The sequence below is a fragment of the Podarcis raffonei genome, chromosome 17 (assembly GCF_027172205.1).
Source record: "Podarcis raffonei isolate rPodRaf1 chromosome 17, rPodRaf1.pri, whole genome shotgun sequence".
Taxonomy (NCBI): Eukaryota; Metazoa; Chordata; class Lepidosauria; order Squamata; family Lacertidae; genus Podarcis; species Podarcis raffonei.
In genome coordinates, this window is record NC_070618.1 from 40,156,556 (window position 1) to 40,177,157 (window position 20,602).

A 20,602-nucleotide genomic window follows, 5' to 3' on the forward strand; every position below is an offset into this window, starting at 1 on the left:
CTACACCTCAGAGTTCAAATTTTCACTCCCGCTCATTGAGGATGTACCACAGGTAGCAGTAATTAATTTGTCCTCTAGGCCACTTACGGCTATAGGAACTGACGTATTGAATCTGGGCTTATCCTTTGCCCCCACTCCACAATATAACTCTTTTCAGACACAGGTTGATCTGCATAAACTTATACGTGTAATAAAACTTAAAGCATATTTTGGCGATGAGTCTCCCCACATTGTGAGTCATTTTTGACCTGTCACATTTTATACTATCTTTACTGGATCCCGTCATTCAGACTTTCCAAAACACAGTTTTGCGGGAGATTTCTTGAATAGAGGACCAATCAGTTAGAATTTTCAAGGGCACAAAGAACAGCTTTAAGGGATCTATCACAGGATGAGTCAATAGTTATCAAACTGGTCAATAAAGGGGGAGCTGTTGTGGTTTTAAATACAACAGACTACAATTTTTAAATACAACGACAACTTTCTGATACCACATATTACACCCCCGTTACATGTGATCCTACTGGAGGAGCGGCCTGGGGAGCGCAAAGACAAGCAGCCAGGCTCTTCCCACTCTGAGCCAGAGAGGAGAGGCGTGATTTTTGCACCCACCTGGGCCTGCACACCTGGCCAACCAACAGATTCCAAGATCCAAGGTGAAGACCTTGCTTCCAATACAATCCAAGTCAACTCCCTTTCTCTGCTTCTGTGACAGAAGCCAGGACTGATACCATGCCCCCCACCATCACCAGCCCTAGTCCCAGGAGTCCTTGACACAGCCACTGTGGCATATAATCACGTTTTATTGGCTCTTCCTGACAGGCGGGAAACTGCAAATGGGTTAAGTCTGTCTCCTTTTCTCCTTCTGGCTGTTAAATTCTGTGAACACTGTCTTATTATCACTGCATGTGAAGCGGCAGTGGCAGTGGGAGTGTGATAGGCCTCGCTGGATTTCTGTTTTTGCAGCAGTCTGCAAGTCTCAGAGTGTCCTGGCACCTGCTGAAAGAGCAGTTAGGCTGGCATCCAAGCAGTTTGCAGTTGTGGCAAGGAGGCAAGAGGAAGAACTGTATCACTGGGGAAAGGTATGACCCCGGCTGCATACCAGGGGTGCCATCTTGCGGGGGACTGAGGGCCCCCCAAATTTTCTTTTCTTTTTTTTATAAGATATTTATTGAAATTTTCCACTTTAATACATTAAAAAATCAAAAAACAAAAAACAAAAAAAGTTAAAAACACATAAAGTTTACAATCCTTATTTTTCTATAACATATTTCCCTGACCTCCCCACACCTCCCCTTCTTATATTCCAATTCAAATTGTTAGTTCAACAAGTTCTTATCCCCAATTTTTGACCTTTTTCTATTTAGTTCATTTTTTAAAAAGCCAATTTTACCTTATAAACATCAATATTTATATATCAATACTCATTCTTAAAACCTCTTTCTAAAGTTGACCCAAATTCCCTCCCACGACTTCCCCAATTTTCATACGAATAGCAAAACAGAATAAAAGCAAAAACAGATTGTAATTATGCACCCTTTGGATCCCCAAACTCCACCCCCCCCTTTCCCGGTTTCAATCCCCAACAAATGTCCATCAGTCTTAATCTACTATCAGCCTGGAGATCTCACGTCCGAGGCTCTTAATTCTCTCTCAATTCCTCTCTGCCGGTTTTTTTGATAGTCCTTAATATTAAACACCAGATCTCGGAGAAGCTCTAGCCGAATGGGATCCATGTTTCTTCCAGCCAGACCTCCATACTTAAAAGTGGAGCCCGAATCTTGTTTCTTACTCCTTTCAAGTCCAAATGTCCCCAAAGCTCCAACTTCCATCTTAATCAGATTTGTAATCCTTGGATCTTCAGATCTCCACATAAGGAGATCTCTCCGTTCTTCAATCTCCAATTCAAACCAGATTTTCAACATCAAGTTCTTATTTTCCTTTGTAGCCATCATGTCAGGCCTCTGGCTCTCCTTTGTCATCTGCAGCATTACAGCTCCTCCTTCCTTTTCCTCAGGAACAGCATATATCTCTTTCTCCACACTCTCAAAGTTCTCAAGTTTCTCTTCTTGTCCAGCTGCATGGACTTCCTGAGTCAAGTCCTTATCAAATTCAATGAGTTTATTTACTGTTAAATCCAGAGTTGCAACATTTGCAGCCAAAACATCAATTTGGCCTTGTAACTTTCCCAAGAGAAGAAACACTCTGTCCAATTTAGCTTGAATTTTTCCTCCTTCAGCCATTCTTGTAATGTCCCAAAATCCCCTCTAGAGGGATTTTGGTTACTTTATCTTCCTTCCAGTTCAAATCCAAAAATCAAGTTAGTTTGTATCAGTTCTTACTTGTTTTCAACAAATTATAACCAAATTGTAACAAATATAACCAGCAGAGACAACAGAAACAAAGTTCTCTTTTTCAGTCTTGACAGCTAATTTGACAGCTGTCAAACTCTTCAATACCTCTTCAACAGGCTCTCTCGCGGATCACTCCCGGGTCCAGGGGGGTGGCACTTCAGCTCCCAAAATTAGCTCTTATCCTCCAGTAAAATTACATATACTGCCAAATCGTGAAATTAATGTCTTTTGCCCAATAAACAAGAAAAAATTCTCTTGACCTTAGTTAGCTGATCCTTGCTTTAGATTGTTTACAAGACGGGGAGACGGACTTCCTGTTTGCGCCTTCCCCGATCATGCCTAATTCAAAAAAAAATTTCTTTGTAAATCCAATTTCCGTACCACTCACGGGTTGTTGCTTTTAATGTCCAATTGTTCACAAGAAGAAGTCAGCGCTCTCCGACCATGGCATGCGGCTTCACTCCGCAGGAGAAGCAGTCGACTCTCAGCACCGCGCCGCTCACCCCGTCCCCTGTTCCGAAGCCTTTAAAAAGGCTCCTTCGCGGGTCGGGGGGGTGCAAATGGTGCCCGCCGAGTCACCAAGTTCAAAGGCTTCACCGCCTGTGATTTCTGAGGGTCCCCGCGTCGCCGCCGCAGCAAGACCCAACTCCTGCGGAGCCGATTCCCTCCGGAGCTCGGAGGGAATCCGCCATTAGCCGATGGCGCTAACCCGGAAGTCCTGAGGGCCCCCAAATTTTCAAGGAGGGGACAGCCCCCTCAAAATTCTGTGGTGGCTGTACACACCTCATGCATGCACACCATGTGGCATGTGCGACTGACGTCAGTGTGTTGCACGGTGTGCTCACAAGGCATGAGCACATTGCACAGGGTGCTGATGTTAGTTGCACATGCCATGCAGTGCTGGTACCCTCAATTGCAGGGATAAGCCAGCATGCTTGCTGGATGCACACTGTACATTTAAAGCACATTACACACCATAATTATGAAGCACATTTTCCACCCCCCAAAGACCTATGTTTAAGTGCCCAAAGTGCACCACATACATTGCCTCAGCAAACTGTGGCTGTGTACACCCCATTCATTTAAAGCATATTTCCCTCCCCCTAAAGGAACTGGAGTTTATGAAGAATGCTGGGAATTGTAGCTCTGTGAGGGGTAAACTGTGGTTCCCAGATTCTTTGTGGGTGGGTGTGTACACCATCCCAATCTGTTTCTGAGATCTGGCTGCATAAGCCATTCAGGTGGCAGCAGTGAAGCAGAAAGCAATAGGAAAGGGCTGTCATAAGACCACCTGTGGTATCACAGAAGATGCTGTGGGATTCACTTTTCAGGTGACACAGGGCAGGTGCCAGAGGTGGCAAAATGCCTCAGGCTAGGCAAGTTTGGGAAGGAGTACAAAGGCCTGGTTCTTCTGGTTGTGGAGGTAGAAAGCTGTTCAAGCCCTGCTTTCCTCCATATTCAGCAAATATGGAGAAAGGTGCAACCACGTTTTTCTGTAGCTCACCAGGTGGATCTCTACCCCTACGTCTCCCACCTCATAGACCCTTATGCCTCCTGTTCAAGTTTTCTGGAGATGTGGGGCAGGTATTCACACATGTGACCTCTGACCTTGCAGTTTGAAAACAGAGCATTGCTGCTTGAAAGGCACAGCTGTATGGATCTGCTGCTGCATCTCATATACAGTATATATATTATGTTTTTACCGTAAAAAGAGCAAAACCAAACATTATTGGAAGGGAAGTTCTATACTCACAGAAGACAGTAAGATTGGCAGACGTCTGCTTAAGGATGGTCTCACCACCAATCCCCCATTCTGCTTCACATATGAATTCCCTCTCATTATCTTCCTTCTCAGCTGTAAGGGTGGACTGCAGAGAGAGCTGGTTGCCAGACACCAGGGTCCTTCCAGAAGCAATTTTGGTTTGAAGAGAAATGCCGGGTGGTTTAGTATCAGAAGAATTGCATATAATGGTCACAGAATCATTCACAAGAGTCTGAGATGGAAAGATCTTCAAGGAAGGCTCAGGGAAACCTGCAATTACCATGAAGAAGATTGTTATTTGTATAACTACTCAAAAATGCTCCCTCTGGTTTCCAGCTAGATGCTGGTGAGCGGGAGTGTTTGTTTTGAGCTCTCTGGCTGTCTAGTGCCAACTGGAAGCTACCGGTACATCAAAATGTCAAATGCCAGCCATTATCTGAGAAGTCTGTGGCCATAAAGCTGCTCTAAAATGAAGATGCCCTTAGGGGAAAACTAGACGGGGTGGTTAAATGTGTGGTGTCCACCAAAACCAGCTTTCACATGCCTTCACCTCCTCCAATTTACAATGCCATGAACCTTCCACGTTTCCCAGCTTCATTTCATATCATTGGCTGCCAAACAAGAAACAAGGTCCATTTTTCTAAATCAGGAGCAAGGAAGCCTTTTTATCCCATGGGACATATTTCCTTATGTTCCTGGGCCCACATCATGCCAGCAGTGGGCGAAGCCAGAGGCAAAAGTGGGCAGACCAATGCATGGAACAATGCAAGAGGCTGCATTTCCAGCCACACAGAAGTCCATCTTTCCATCCTCCTGTGAGGCAAGCAAAAGACGTCATCACAGTGCAAGTTCCAGCAAGACCAAAAGGCACGAGGAGGGTTCGATGTGGAGGTGCTAAAGGGTGTGGCCTGGGGGGGGTGTCTGAAAGCCAGGCAGAGGGGCCTGGACAGCTCCTTTTGGGAACACAGCCAACCACATATTTATCATGACGCCTGGTTTGTTTAGACCTCAAGGGTCCAGATCCAGAAAGTCTTTTTTGCTGCCTCCTCTAAATGAGAAATGAATAACTAGGAAAACTTGAATGGTAATGGGAACCGTGGGAACTGCAAAATCATCTGCCAGTTGAAAATAAGTAAGCATGAAGAATAGGTCTGTCTGGGATAGAATGTGTTCTGGTGCAACCCATCATGCATAACTATGTGCATCTAGAATTGGAGCAGCTTGTGGATGCTTTAAAATTAAGAAAATAGTGCAGTCATTCATGGTTTGCTCTTACTGCTGCTTTAGCTGTTCTTCCCAAATGATATTTTTGTAAGAATCTGGTGTGTTTTTAATTACATGGCATATTTATTTCTTAAAACTGCCTTGAGCTCTTTAGAAAAGTGAAAAATAAACCCAGCAAATAAATGATGTTTACCAATTTACCATGTCTTCTGTGTGTTTGTGAACTGCTAACCACTTGTGATAGGAATTTTGAGGTCTTAGATATATGGTAATGTTCATAACCACACATACTTAGATCAGCACAGGAAGACCAACCTGGACCCATTTTGATTCCTAAACTGAGCAAATGTTTTCTCTGCAAGGTCAAACTGGAAAAAGGAGACATGAATGGAGTAGTTTCAACAAATATGGACAAAGCACAAAGACAGGTAGTTACAAAAGACGGAAGACTGCCAAAAACTTTCTTTGAAATGACTGACAATATGGACTTGATTGACATTTGGAGAATAAAACACCCATTAGAAAGAGAGGGAACCTTCTTTTCTGAAGCCAAAATGACATGGACACGGATTGACCAAATTTGGGTGACTAGCAGTATGGCGTCGAACATAAAGAAAGTGGAAATCTGCCCAAAAACCTTCTCCGACCATAACGCAGTAAAGATGGTGATGAAGCAAACAACAACTGGTTCCTTCAGATGGAGAATGAATGACACCTTACTTGGAGATGAGGAGATCTGCAAGAGGGCCCAAAAAACTTTGAAAGATTATTTTGAAATTAACTTGAAGACTAAAGTAGAAAAAAGAATAGTATGGGACGCAAGTAAAGCCGTGATGAGAGGATTTTTGATACAACAAAATACATTAAAGAAAAGAAGGCAAAATGAGAGGAAAGAGAAAATCCTGGAAAAGATAAAAGAAGGGGAAAGGAAACTAAGATCGAAGCCAAAATCGCAAGAGATTTTAAGAGAAATCAAATTATATCAAACACAATTTATGGAATTGATGAATCAAGAAATAGAATGGAAAATTAAACAAATGAGACAAAAGACTTTTGAATCTGCAGATAAATGTGGCAAGTTACTGGCTTGGCAAATAAAGAAGAGACAAAAACTCAACACGGTAACAAACTTAGAAGTGGATGGAAAGAACATATGTAATCCAGTGGAGATTAGAAACTGTTTTCAGAGCTACTTTAGACAATTGTATACACAAGGGCCGCAGAAAGAAACGGATATACAACAATTCCTCGAGAAAAATGGGATGAAAAAGATCTCTCAGGAAAGTAAGACAATTTTGAATCAGGAGATATCAGCACAAGAAATAGAAGGTGCCATCCAAAGTATGACGTTGGGCAAATCTCCTGGACCGGATGGACTGACTTCCAAATATTACAAAGTTTTGAAGGAAGGGTTAATACAACCCTTGAAGGAAGTCTGCAACGAGATTATGGAGGGGAGAAGGGCACCCGACACGTGGAGGGAGGCCTACATTACACTTATACCAAAGACAGAGACTGAAAAGACCCAACTTAAGAACTACCGACCCATCTCGTTATTAAACGTGGATTACAAAATCTTTGCTGATATTTTAGCAAAGAGACTGAAAAGAGTATTGATGGAGGAGATTCACGGGGACCAAGCGGGCTTTCTCCCGAAAAGACATTTGTCGGACAACGTAAGGAATATAATTGACATTTTGGAGAAGTTGGAAGTGAATATAAACACTAAGGCAGTTTTGATATTTGTGGACGCCGAGAAAGCCTTTGACAATATATCTTGGAGTTTTATGCTGAAGAACCTCCGGGGGATGGGGGTAGGCCAAGGGTTTGAAAATGGTATAGGTGCAATATATTCTGAACAGAAAGCAAAATTAATTGTAAATAATGTGGTTACAGAAGAGTTCAAGATTGAAAAAGGGACACGTCAGGGGTGCCCTATCTCCCCACTACTTTTTATATCGGTCCTGGAGGTTTTGCTTAATATGATTAGGAAGGACCAGTTGGTCAAAGGGGTTCAGGTCGGAGCTAAACAATACAAATTGAGAGCATTTGCAGATGACCTGGTACTTACATTACAAGAGCCAGAAGCTAGCACGAAAAGAGTTTTGGAAATAATTCAAGAGTTTCGTCAAGTGGCAGGATTTAAATTGAATAAGTTAAAGACTAAGGTATTGGAGAAAAATCTAACACAGTTTGAAAAAGAAAGGTTTCAGAATGAGACAGGGTTGACTGTGGTTAAAAAAGTGAAATATTTGGGAATAAATATGACAGCTAAGAACGTGAATCTATTTAAAGATAATTATGAAAAAACTTGGACAGAAGTGAAAAAAGATTTGGAGATTTGGTCAAACTTGAAGCTTTCCTTGTTAGGTCGTATTGCAGTTATAAAAATGAATGTATTGCCAAGAATGTTGTTTTTGTTCCAAGCATTACAAATAATGGATAAGACGGATTGTTTCAAGAAGTGGCAAAAAGACATATCTAAGTTTGTCTGGCAGGGCAAGAAGCCCAGAATTAAATTTAAGATACTAACGGATTCAAAGGAAAGAGGGGGGTTTGCCCTGCCAGACTTTAAACTGTACTATGAAGCGGCAGCTTTCTGCTGGATAAGAGATTGGCTACTTCTTGAAAATACAGATATTTTGGATTTGGAAGGTTTTAATAATATTTTTGGGTGGCATGCATATTTGTGGTATGACAAGGTTAAAGCACATAAAGGTTTTAAAAACCATATTGTCAGAAAAGCACTATTAAATGTCTGGATTAGATATAAAGATTTGCTGGAAAGTAAAACTCCAAGGTGGTTGTCGCCAATGGAAGCTAAGGCAGTTAAAAAGTTAAATATGGAGTCTAAATGGCCAAGATACTGGGAAATTTTGGAAAAGGAAGGGGACAGACTGAGATTGCAGAGTTTTGAGAAACTAAAAGGGAAGGTGAGAGATTGGTTGCACTATCATCAAATAAATGAAGTGTTTAAAATGGACAGTAAAATTGGCTTCCAGGTGGAAAAATCAAAACTGGAGACTGAATTGTTAGAATCCAGCACTAGAAATTTGTCAAAAATGTATAATTTGCTGCTGAAATGGAATACACAAGATGAAACGGTTAAATCAAGTATGATTAAATGGGCTCAGGACATTGGTCATAACATTTTGTTTGCTGATTGGGAAAAGTTGTGGACCACCGGGATGAAATTTACGGCATGTAATGCCTTAAGAGAAAATATTATGAAAATGATCTATAGGTGGTACATAACCCCAGTCAAGCTTGCAAAGATCTACCATTTCCCTGATAATAAATGTTGGAAATGTAAGGAAAAGGAAGGTTCATTCTTTCACCTCTGGTGGACGTGCCCGAAGATTAAGGCATTCTGGGAAATGATCTATAATGAATTGAAAAAGGTATTTAAATATACCTTCCCTAAGAAACCAGAGGCCTTTCTCTTGGGTATTGTCGGCCAAGGGGTGTTAAAGAAGGATATAACCTTTTTTATGTATGCTACAACAGCAGCAAGAATACTCATTGCAAAGTACTGGAAGACACAAGATCTACCCACTCTGGAAGAATGGCAGATGAAGGTGATTGACTACATGGGCCTGGCAGAAATGACGAGCAGAATCCGAAACCAGGGAAGAGAAGCAGCGGAAGAAGAATGGAAAAAATTTAAGGACTATTTAAAGAAATATTACAATATTAATGAAAGTTAGAATGATGTTGGATTAGAAAGTAAACGGTTACTATCAGTAACGGTTAAGACAAGGAGAATAAGGAGGATTAAATTAAAATAAAATAAGGGAAGATTTGCTGATTAATTGATTAGAATTTGGAATACAGAAAAGGGAGGCATGAGGAAGTCGGGGAAGTAAGGTAAAAGAAATTAAGAAATGAAATTGTACTTGTCTTTCTTGTTTGTGTTTTTGTTTGTTTATGTATTTGTTGTGTTTGTTGTATTGTTATGTTATGTTTTTGTCGTTATAAAAAATTCTTTAATAAAAATATTATCAAAAAAAAAAAAAAGCCTCCCCATTGTCTCTTTCCTCACAAATCCTGTCTTAAGGAGACATTTAAGATCTGAATAGGGTGTGAGCCTGTGACCTGGCCCAGGAACTAAGTATTTATCATTACAAAAGACTGGCCAGGCTACCCAGGAAATCCATTCAAGTAACCTGCCAGACAGGAGATAAACAAAAACAGGAGAAAAACAATATTAAAATTTCTATTTTGGACCGCCTTTTCTGTGATGTAGGTGTGATGTATCTGAGGGGTGGTCTTAGGTTACACCCCTTCTGTGATGTATGTATGATGTTTCTGGGGGTGGTCTTGATCTACAGGGTGGCAATTTCAAAAGTCTTTATAAGGCCTTGCACACCATTTTTCTGGGTCCTCCTCCTTTCCTGCGTGTGAGGGGAGCACCCTGTTGCAACAGATCAATAAAGATCAAGCTTACTAGCTGCTTTGCTTCTCAATATTCTCTGGTTGGCCTCTGTTATTTTCTCCTACCAATAGGGAACCTATGTAAGGACTCTATATGGGCTCTTGGATAACCCATAAGGGAAAGGGGCAATTTTTATTTACAACACACTCAAGAAAAGCTGCCTGCATTTCCCCCTTTCATCACTGAACTCTCCTAATGCATTTGCAGTATGTTCCATTTGCTCAGGTGAGGTTGGGGGTACTTGAACAAAGGCTGTGAGTCAAACATCCCTCGCAGCTTCATTAAAGCACCAAGCTCAGAGACCAAAAAAGAAAGAAAGATTGAGGGGAACAGGCAGTGTCTTTGTCACAGAGTTATTAATAGACTCCCACTAACAGGATTATAATAATTGCATATTTCCTGCATGCCCACCGGCAGTAGAATGCCTTTCCTGAAAGCAGAACTGGAAATTGGTAGTTACTCAGGGGGGAAAAAATACAAGCTATGTTTTTTGTTCTGAGAATGAGGTCCTTGCTAAACTGGCTCACATCAAGAGCCCCTCAAATCCAGCATCCTGTAGCTAATTGTATTCGCGCAGAGGAAGTGACTGAAAAGCTGTAGGACCCAAGGAAGGGAGCAGGCATTCTGAAGTGCTCCAGCTTCTTGTGGCCACTTTCAGCATCAGAAAATAGCTTTGTGTAAACTGGTTGGACTGCACTAAGTGCCCTGAAGTTTCCTGAAATATTTTTTTGCTAATATGATCAAAGAGGTTCATGAAAGGCTGGGAAACTAGACAAAAATGGGGGAAAGAGCCTCTGGATGGGGGCTATTGATTCCTTTTGTTTCATTTCAAGGTACTGTTTCAGAAATTACACATCTCCCTGACTTTCTGCTGAGCAGTAGCAAGACTCCATGTGGGCTCCAGGTGCTCCCCCAGGGCTTGTGCTCCTTTGGAGAACTGAAGATGCAGAGGAGACTGTTGTAGCTTTAAGAAATATTATTCATTCACATATTTACACCTTCAGTCTGTGTGGAGGGAGTCCAGTTCTTACAGCATGGTCCTCTTAAGAGGGGCTTGTCCCCCACAGCAGAGCAGCACTGGAATGCAAGGCATCTCTCCCAGCCTGCCTTCAGCTAGCCTGCCCAAAATGGATCTCCCCTTTGTTCTCTCTTTCTTCTTCCCAGCACACCTTGCTCAAAAGACTATCTATTCCTCTGCCACCTCAAACACACACCCTGTCACCATGGCAACCTCTATCTGCCCAGGCCCAAGATTCCTCTCAGATGGGCCATCAACACCTTTTGTCATGTTAATACCTCTATCCCAGGTGAGACCCTAGCTTGGAAAGGAAGCTTAGCCTGTTTTTCCACTGGCCTCCAAACTTCCCTTCAATATGCTATCAAAATCCTACGATTATTAATTTCTAGGGTTTAGGGGGGGTTCCCTCAAATCTATAACAGTACTAATAAGTGAAAGCAAAAGGAATCCCAACTGCATAACGAACAAGGGTGGTTCTGTGTTGGGACCAGCTGCTTGCCACCACTCAGCCAGCTGAAGACATGCTCTCCAGCCCAACAAGGAGTGCAAGTCAGCAAGCTTACGTAGCAGCCAGTTGCCCTGGTGACAGACCTGGCGACAGAGGCATGGAGGAAAACCCCCGTTGCACTGGCAACGTGTTTGCACCTTCCTCTGCCTGTTTGTTTCTGTCCCCTACTTTCTTTTCCCCAGTTCTGCTGCCTTGCAATTGACCTCACCATGCCTCTCCGACCTCTGATTTGTTCTTGCATCGTTTATTCACATGGCTTTTTAAGAGGGAGAGAAACCAGGAAAGCTGGTTCCCATGTTATGCTAAGCCAATGCTCTGGTGTGTTTCCTCTCAGTGCAGCAAAGAGGGAGGAGGGCAGGCATAGTTTGAACAGCCTGCACCAGCAGCACACTGGCTCATTCCCAGTAAGCTATGTTTGGCGCTGGCTGACTGTTCATGTGCATACCAGAATAAAGGGAAGACAACAGTACTGAGGCATATGGACCAATGACTGGACTCTGCCTAAGACAACTTCTTATATTCTCATGTCCTCATGATGCTGGACACACAAATTTTAAATACACTTTTCCAATTTTCATTCCACTAATATAGAAGTGTGTGTGTGCTTAATGTGTGACAGTCTCTTGTAAAAAACACACAGCTTCTGCCAGTTCATTCTTCAAATTCTGAGCTATTTTCTTTCTCTTTTTACAGTAATTCAAATCATTAATTTTCAGTGAAAATTCCAAAATTAATTTTCATTCTTAAGAGGAGAAGAAATAGTATACAAATGATAAAAAGCTTGCAACTCACCAAAGACCTTTAGGACCTTGATGAAGGCCGCCTTCTCCAAGAAGGGCCCTTCCGGCCTCAGGTCCAGGGCTGCATGGCAGGTGACTTCCTCCCCATGCTCGTCCTGCTGAGCAGCTATGGTGTGAGTCACCACAACATCACTGGCTTCATTGTCACTGTGGTCCTCAAAGGTCTTGACATACAGCTCCTCCTTCCCTTTATGCAGGGTCACAGTGAGGTTCTGGACGGGGGCAACGCTGAAAACCCGGCAGGTCAAGTTATATTCCTTACCCACCTCCATCACTGGCAATGGATCCAACACTACCTGCTCTGGAATCTCTGGAATGATATGTGGAAGCACATTGGAATGGGATGGTAAGAAAAACACTGGGGCCTCATTTGAGCAGTGGAAGGCTTGGTTTCTGGTGGGCGGGGCTCGTGCTCCGGGATGAGCCCCTCCCTTCCAGGTGGGCTCCCTTCAGAGGGACCGTCGGCCTACTCTTGCTTCTTGCCTCAGACTTGCCTCATGTTGCATTTAGTTTCTCTCATTATCTTGTTTTGTTACAGTTTTCTCTCAGTTTATTATTAAAGCTTGTTTACATTTACATGAGCCACTTATTTCTCTCAAAGAAAAAGAATCTTTGCTTAGGGAAGGTGTGGAATGTCCTAAACTTGGGTTTGCCAGGAGGATTGGTTTTGCTAATCACCCTCCACCTCCACAACAGGGATTACACATGAATGGCAGCTGCTGCTGTTGAAATCCCACAAGTAGGCCACATCCACACGATACATTTAAAGCATTATGATGCTACTTTAAACACTCATGAATACTTTAAAAAAAACCCCAAGAATTCTGGGGTTATTAGAAGACCCCTCTCCCCCTCCAAGAGCTACAATTCCCAGAGTTCCCTGGGCAGAGCAATTGATTGTTAATTAACCACAGTGGGGGCTGCAGAGCTTTTGCCACAATAGGGAAATGCATGAGGAAAAGGGGGTAATTGTTCAATGCACAATTGTACACAACCTACCCATAAATAAATCAAAATGAGTGCTCAATAAATAGCCAATATCTTTGTGCAACAAATCAGGATGACTGCTCCATAAACAGCAGAATCTCCAGGAAGAGTAAGAACTCAAGGTGAAGGGACAGAAATAAAGGAGAGCTAGGCTGTTTTCTGCTTTACTTGATGATATTTGCTATTTGCCATTCCCATGACCCTCAGGCTCCTCCTTAACCACTAGACATAGCCAGGTTCTGCCACCTGACATGCCATCCTTAACCTTCCACTACTATGTCACCAGGATCCATCCCTGTTGACCCTCTGCATGAGGCCCATTCAGGCAGTCAGGGTGGAGAGTCTAGGGTGGTCAAACACCCTACTTTACAGGGGACAGTCCTTTAATTAAGACTTTCAAGTATTATTGGGAAGGTCCTCTGCTTACCTAGCTGCCTAGTCCAAGGCCAGCTTAAAGATGAAGAAGCCTAAGGAGGGAAAGCAGAAGGCACCTTGAAGTTGCCTCTCAACAGACAGGAGACGGAACTGGCCCACTATCCACAGACTCTCCGTGATGTGAGCTGCATTAAATTTCTATTTAAGCTCCGGTGATTCTTTTAAAATGTATGCATTTATGCAAATTTTATGCAAATCTCTGTCCCTCTTTGTCCTACTTTTTATAATGCATACAACAAAGGGCCACCACAGTGATCAGGAGATCATCCACCAGATCCCAAGAAAACTCCTTTGGAGTCAAAGGCAAGCATATTCACGCCTATTAAGAAATGTGCATTTGAGCACTTCTCCTTGCTCCTAAGAGGCGATACACCTCAGAACTTTCAAATGGTGCTGCTCATGCTGGGATTTGAGAAAGGAAGGGATCTTAAGCTGTGGGGCATCTCCTGCAATGCCATCCTCCCTTGGGAAGGAAACTAGCTTGGCCTGACGCCGTTCATCTTGTTCAGTTTTTGGGCCAAACTGGCTTGGATTTTGTAATTGCCTAGACCAGAGACTGCATAGGAGCAAGCCACTACAAGTTCCCTAGAGAAAAGGGAAAAGATGCAAAGACCACATTTTGTTTTGTTTTTAAAATAGCCTTTGCTTCATAGCTACTTACGATACACCGTGATGTTTGCATGCACAGATCTGTGCTTTCCGTAACAGCTGAAGGAGCACTCTGCAGTGGGCGCCCACTCCGTGATGTTCACAAGCTGGAAGGCTGCCCAGCCGGTCCCATTGTCTCTCTTCTCCTTGATCAGAGATGTCTCCAAGCTCCCCCTGGCATCTGTTTCCTGACAGCTGGCACTGCAGTTCAGCCAGAGAGACCCACCATGCACCACCACAGGGTTTTTCGGCCAAATGGTCACATCAAAAGTGTGCTGTTCAGCTCCTGAAATAGTGCACATGCTCATAAGCGTTTTGTCAGGGAGTTGGCAAAAAAGAAGAAGGTCACACAGAGATTGACAGGGTCCTAAAACAGAGAGGATCTAATATTCCTTGCATTTGGGGCTTGGGCTGCTCTACATGCCACAGACATTGCCCACCCGAGCCAGGGCTCAGACTGTCCTCTGTTTGCTCTCCAAGATGTGGCAGCCCTACCTAACTTGCACTCCCCAGCAGGCCCATGCAGAGCTTGTCTGAGGCCCAGGGTGGGAGTCCCAAGTCAACTGGGAGGTGCAGGGCATTTTTGGCATGACAGTGTAAGTCTGGCAGGCCCCTCATGCTCCTCTGAGGCCTGAGTAAGTGTACAGACCCTCCAAGTGTCCCTATTTTCCAGAGACAGTCCCAGATTTACAGAAGTCACCCTGGTTTCTGATTTGATCCCAAAATCTCCTGCTTTTCCTTAGGACTTCCCTATTTTCATCCAAGGGTATGGAGTTATGCGATCCCCAAGCCAAGGAGATAAGTAACTATACATCTGAATGCAGCCCTGTATGGGGAAGGTTTTTTTAATGTTTAATGTTTTATTATGTGTTTATATATGTTGGAAGCTGTCCAGAGTGGCTGGGGAAACCCAGTAAGATAGATGGGATATAAATAATAAAGTTGTAGTTGTTGTTGTTATGGAATAGGGTGTCCCTATTTTAACCAGAGAAAAGTTGGAGGGCGTTAGTGTACCTGGCTGCCACTGCTCTGCATGGGTCTGCTCTTCAGCATGTTACCTAAGGCAGAATGTGGTCTATGGACAGAAAGTTCCCCAGCACTTGACTGGACTTTTGTATTTCTTAAGTGAAAGTTGAAACTCTTAGGAAGCTTTCCTTTGCTCATACTAAATTTTGCTTGTACAGTGGTACCTCGGGTTACAGATGCTTCAGGTTACAGACACTTCAGGTTACAGACTCCGCTAACCCAGAAATAGTACTTTGGGTTAAGAACTTTGCTTCAGGATGAGAACAGAAATCGTGCAGTGGTGGCAGCGGGAGGCCCCATTAGCTAAAGTAGTACCTCAGGTTAAGAACAGTTTCAGGTTAAGAACGGACCTCCAGAACAAATTAAGTTCTTAACTCGAGGTACCACTGTACTATGTATAACTATTGAACACTGCAGAATTTGCTGTGTTCCACTGGAATCCACTGACTGGGAGCGGCTGCCAGGACCATATAACACCGGTCCTAAAGTACACTGGTTCCCAGTATGTTTCTGATCACAATTCAAAGTGTTGGTGCCAACCTTTAAACCCTACATGGCCTTGGTCCTATATACCTGAAGGAGCGTCTCCACCCCCCATCGATCAGCCCTGACACTAAGGTCCAGCTCCAAGGATCTTCTGGCGGTTCCCTCCCTGTGAGAAGTGAGGTTACAGGGAACCAGGCAGAGAGCCTTCTCAGTAGTGGCGCCCGCCCTGTGGAAAGCCCTCCCATCTGATGTCAGGGAAATAAACAACTATCTGACTTTTATTAGACATCTGAAGGCAGCCCTGTATCGGGAAGTTTTTAATGTTTGATGCTTTATTATGTTTTTATATGAGTTGGAAGCTACCCAGAGTGGCTGGGGCAACCTAGCCAGATGGGTCAAGTATTAATAATAATAATAATAATCCCTTTTCTGACCCCTGGTCCTGTGCTTCACACTCAGTTTAATTGGTTGTTGTAGGTGTCTCATCTTTCCAGTCCTAAATTCAGTTCTCCTCATTCCACATCAGCTTCCAAAGTATTTTGTTTAAAGTCCCCAAGAAAATTCATCAATTAGCTTCTCTTAATATACACAGCTTTATATGTAATTTTATCTCATAAACACAGTTTTGCGAAGCAATTGTTCCAATTACAATGTATTTTCATACATTATTTCCACTAATATATACATCTTTATGCACACTTTGCCCTAGTGTTTGCCCTAGTATAGATTACTCAGCTGGAGAACAGCACTGCAAAATTCTGAGAGGTGTGGATTTTGAAGGATGGTTGTGTTTCAGTTTGTGCATTGTTTCAGAAAGTGAAAATTATGCAGATTCACCTTTAAATGCAAACTTAATTGAATTATCCATCCCTTTGTTGTTGTTGCTGTTTAGTCGTGTCCGACTCTTCGTGACTCCATGGACCAGAGCATGCCAGGAACTCCTGTCTTCCACTGCCTCCCGCAGTTTGGTCAAACTCATGTTTGTAGCTTCGAGAACACTGTCCAACCATCTCGTCCTCTGTTGTCCCCTTCTCCTTGTGCCCTCCATCTTTCCCAACATCAGGGTCTTTTCCAGGGAGTCTTCTCTTCTCATGAGGTAGCCAAAGTATTGGAGCCTCTGCATCACGATCTGTCCTTCCAGTGAGCACTCAGGGCTGATTTCCTTCAGAATGGATAGGTTTGATCTTCTTGCAGTCCATGGGACTCTCAAGAGTCTCCTCCAGCACCAGAATTCAAAAGCATCCATTCTTCGGCGATCAGCCTTCTTTATGGTCCAGCTCTCACTTCCATACATCACTACTGGGAAAACCATGGCTTTAACTATACGGACCTTTGTTGGCAAGGTGATGTCTCTGCTTTTTAAGATGCTGTCTAGGTTTGTCATTGCTTTTCTCCCAAGAAGCAGACGTCTCTTAATTTCGTGACTGCTGTCACCATCTGCAGTGATCATGGAGCCCAAGAAAGTAAAATCTCTCACTGCCTCCATTTCTTCCCCTTCTATTTGCCAGAAGGTGATGGGACCAGTGGCCATGGTCTTCGTTTTTTTGATGTTGAGCTTCAAACCATATTTTGCGCTCTCCTCTTTCACCCTCATTAAAAGGTTCTTTAATTCCTCCTCACTTTCTGCCATCAAGGTTGTGTCATCTGCATATCTGAGGTTGTTGATATTTCTTCCGGCAATCTTAATTCTGGCCAGGGATTCATCCAGCCCAGCCTTTCGCATGATGAATTCTGCATATACCGTATTTTTTGCACCATAACACTCACTTTTTTCCTCCTAGAAAGTAAGGGGAAATGTCTGTGCGTGTTATGGAGGGAATGCCTACGGGTGGCACGCCTACGGATTTTCCTCCTCTAAAAACTACGTGCGTGTTATGGTCGGGTGCGTGTTATAGAGCGAAAAATACGGTAAGTTAAATAAGCAGGGAGACAATATACAGCCTTGTCGTACTCCTTTCCCAATTTTGAACCAATCAGTTGTTCCATATCTGGTTCTAACTGTAGCTTCTTTTCCCACATAGAGATTTCTCAGGCTTGCAGTAAATCCAGGAATGGAAAGATCTGCCGATTTTGGTTCTCTCAGTTTTCCAATTTTAAATTTTGTTAGCCACATTTCTGCAGCAATTTGTGATGGTTTTAAAATCCTCATGAAAATTCTTCAGCATTTTAGTGTGAATTTCTCCTAATAAACCCATTTTTCTATGCAGTTTTGACTAATGTACACAGTGCTGCTAGCAATTCCTCCTACTATAATGATGTTTTTATATGATATTTTCACCAACATATTCTATAATACTATGATTCAATTTAATGCACTCCCCCCCCCCCCAAATACATGCATGTTTGTAAACACTGGACTCATTGAGACATCACTTTCCCTGCTGCTTCCACCCAGGAAAACCCGCTCTTTATCACTGAGGGCTCATCCAGACTTCCTTTTGTGGCATGTTTCTAGGCACAAGGTGCACAGTGGGTGCTAAGCCCACTCTTTACTGCTGAAAACAATTCCTTGAAAAACCAAATTGCTGTTTGTTCCAATTCAGCATTAAGGATCAGGTTATCCTGTGGAAAGTGGCAGCAGGAGAGAGAGAGCACCCACTTCTGCTCCATCCCCCCTACACTGATTGCAACCCCGATAGATTGCCCCCCGCTTTCAGAAGGGACGGGGGGGATGTTTCTCCATCCCTGAACTAGAGAGTCCATGAGTTAAGGAAAGTGATGAGCAGATACAAAGGAGATCTGCAGCCTTCATAATTGTGTGGAAGGAAGAATGTTGTTAGGAGCAGCTTTAAATGGCCCAGCTCTGCACCCTGTGACATGAAGTGGCTGCTGAGAATCTGAATCATAGAATCATAGAGTTGGAAGAGACCACAAGGGCCATCAAGTCCAACCCCCTGCCAAGCAGGAAACACCATCAGAGCACTCCTGACATATGGTTGTCAAGCCTCCCTTCCTTTTGCATGCTTGGCCATCTGTTCCAGGAAGGCATCATCTATGTCCTCCGTTTGGCTTGGGGATCTATAGTAAACTCCCACAATGAGGTCACTGTTATTCTTCTCTCCCTTAATTTTGACCCAAATGCTCTCACTTTGGCTTTGAGGTTCTAAATCTTGGATCTCTTCACAGGTATACACATCCCTGACATATAACGCCACTCCTCCTCCTTTCTTGTCTGGTCTGTTTCTCTGAAATAGATTGTATCCCTCCATTATTACATTCCAATCGTGGGACTTATCCCACCAGGTTTCAGTGATGCCTATTATGTCATATTTAGTTTGCTGTGCCAAGAGCTCAAGCTCATCTTGTTTATTTCCCATGCTTTGCGCATTAGTGTACAGACATTGAAGACATTCTCCTTTGCTTCTAGCTGTGGGAATGCAACAAGAGGGAAGTAAATTGTTGCAAGGGCCCCTGAGTCTACAGGATAGGGCAAGGGAGCTAGAACTCCACAATCATGACTTCCAGCCCCTCCCTTTCAGAACCCTGTCTTTCAACTCTGCCAACGCTTGAATTGAGACTTCTTTGTTTCTGATGCTGTGGTGTGGGAAATAAGAATTATTAATTTTTTGGCCCTGATCATATGCAGAGTATCTCTCACGCATTGCTGAGTACCACAACCATCCTCCGTGGAGTGAGAATTAAACTTCAGAACTCCATTCTAAAAGCCAGAGATAAAACCTCAGGGCAGACTATGATCCCAGTGGACACTTCTACAACTTTACCGGGACATCCTCTGGAAGAGAACCCAAAGCACCTCTGGGAACGCACAAACACAATTTTCTTAAACAGCAGGAGGTTTTCTTACAATCAAGCAGTATATAAATTTTGTTAAATAAATGCAGTGCTAATACCATCAGTTGAAAGAGCTTGAAACAAAAGCTTTCCTCGCTGGTTCACTTTATACTATAAGCCAAGAAGAAGGAGTCTTATCGTTTCCCAATGAAAGCGGGGGGGGGGGGAATGCAGGATGCAGCATTAGAGGATGGTTTACAAAGGGGGGGGGCGCAAGCTGTCTGGTCACAGGCACGTGCCGAGTCCCTGTGAGATATCTAGACAGAGATGCCTGTAAAGTCCCCAGCAATTGCGCGCGCGCCTACACACACACACACACACACACACACACACGGTTGGAGAATGACCTCCTTGTTTCTAGCCTCGCACAGCCCCGGCGAATTCATCCAGCTGCATCCATCTCAGCAGATTCCGTTAGTGGCAAGGAAAGGCGAGCCTCCCCTCCAAGCCCCCTTGCTTTGTTACCAGCTCCCCGAGAAGCCCATCGCCATCGACTGGAGGAAAGGAGCGCATCGGCTGAGACCCTTACCTGCCAGCCCCAGAAGCAGCAGCAGCAGGAGGAGGAGGAGGAAGCAGCAGCCGAGCAAGAGATGTCCCAGTTTCTGGGTCTTCATGGCTGAGAAAGCAAAGCTGAGCTGGAGAGAGAAGCCTAGAGAGCGGAGGGGGGAGAAGGCGGGGGGGGCTCTGGATTGGTTTAGCGTTGCTAACTTGGTATCTAAGGAAGAGGAAGCAGCAGAGGCGGCACAGAAAGCAGCAGAAGCTGGAGACCTGCTGTTCTCGGGCGCCAGAGGCTGCGTGTTTCTCTTCCCACCCGCCTCAACTCCTCAGGAAGAGACCCGGCCCCATAGCATCAGCAGAATGGTCCACCCATTCCTGCATCCCATTTCCCATCGTGGGCAGCGTGATGGATGCCACACATGGAGGTGGGGCGGGGAAATGCAGGACCCCCGCTCGGATTGCCACAAGCACAAATGGGTCACCTGAAAAAATGGGCAGAAGCCCACCTGCAGTTTAGTAGTCTTCCAGGTGCGGGTTGTGATCGGCACAGAGGAAGAGAAAGAGCCGGAGAGGGAGAAGGAGATGAGGTGCTTGAGATCTTGGTGGAGGCGTCAGAGAACTTGTTTGCA

The 20,602-nt window shown here is 43.9% G+C and overlaps 1 protein-coding gene across 2 annotated transcripts in view; it reads right to left on the bottom strand.

The window, feature by feature from the left end:
* The window catches only part of ICAM5 (intercellular adhesion molecule 5), a 31,923-nt gene extending 11,321 nt beyond the window's left edge, over positions 1-20,602 (bottom strand). The window contains exons 1-4 of one of the 2 annotated variants that reach the window (XM_053370303.1): positions 20,005-20,602; positions 14,185-14,457; positions 12,094-12,411; positions 4,108-4,386 (exon numbers count right to left, since the gene is read on the bottom strand). In XM_053370303.1, the coding sequence (XP_053226278.1) occupies positions 4,108-4,386; positions 12,094-12,411; positions 14,185-14,457; positions 20,005-20,089 (955 nt within the window). In that variant the 5' untranslated portion in view covers positions 20,090-20,602. The remainder of the gene's footprint in view (positions 1-4,107; positions 4,387-12,093; positions 12,412-14,184; positions 14,458-20,004) is intronic. The other variant, XM_053370305.1, reaches the window with a different exon arrangement.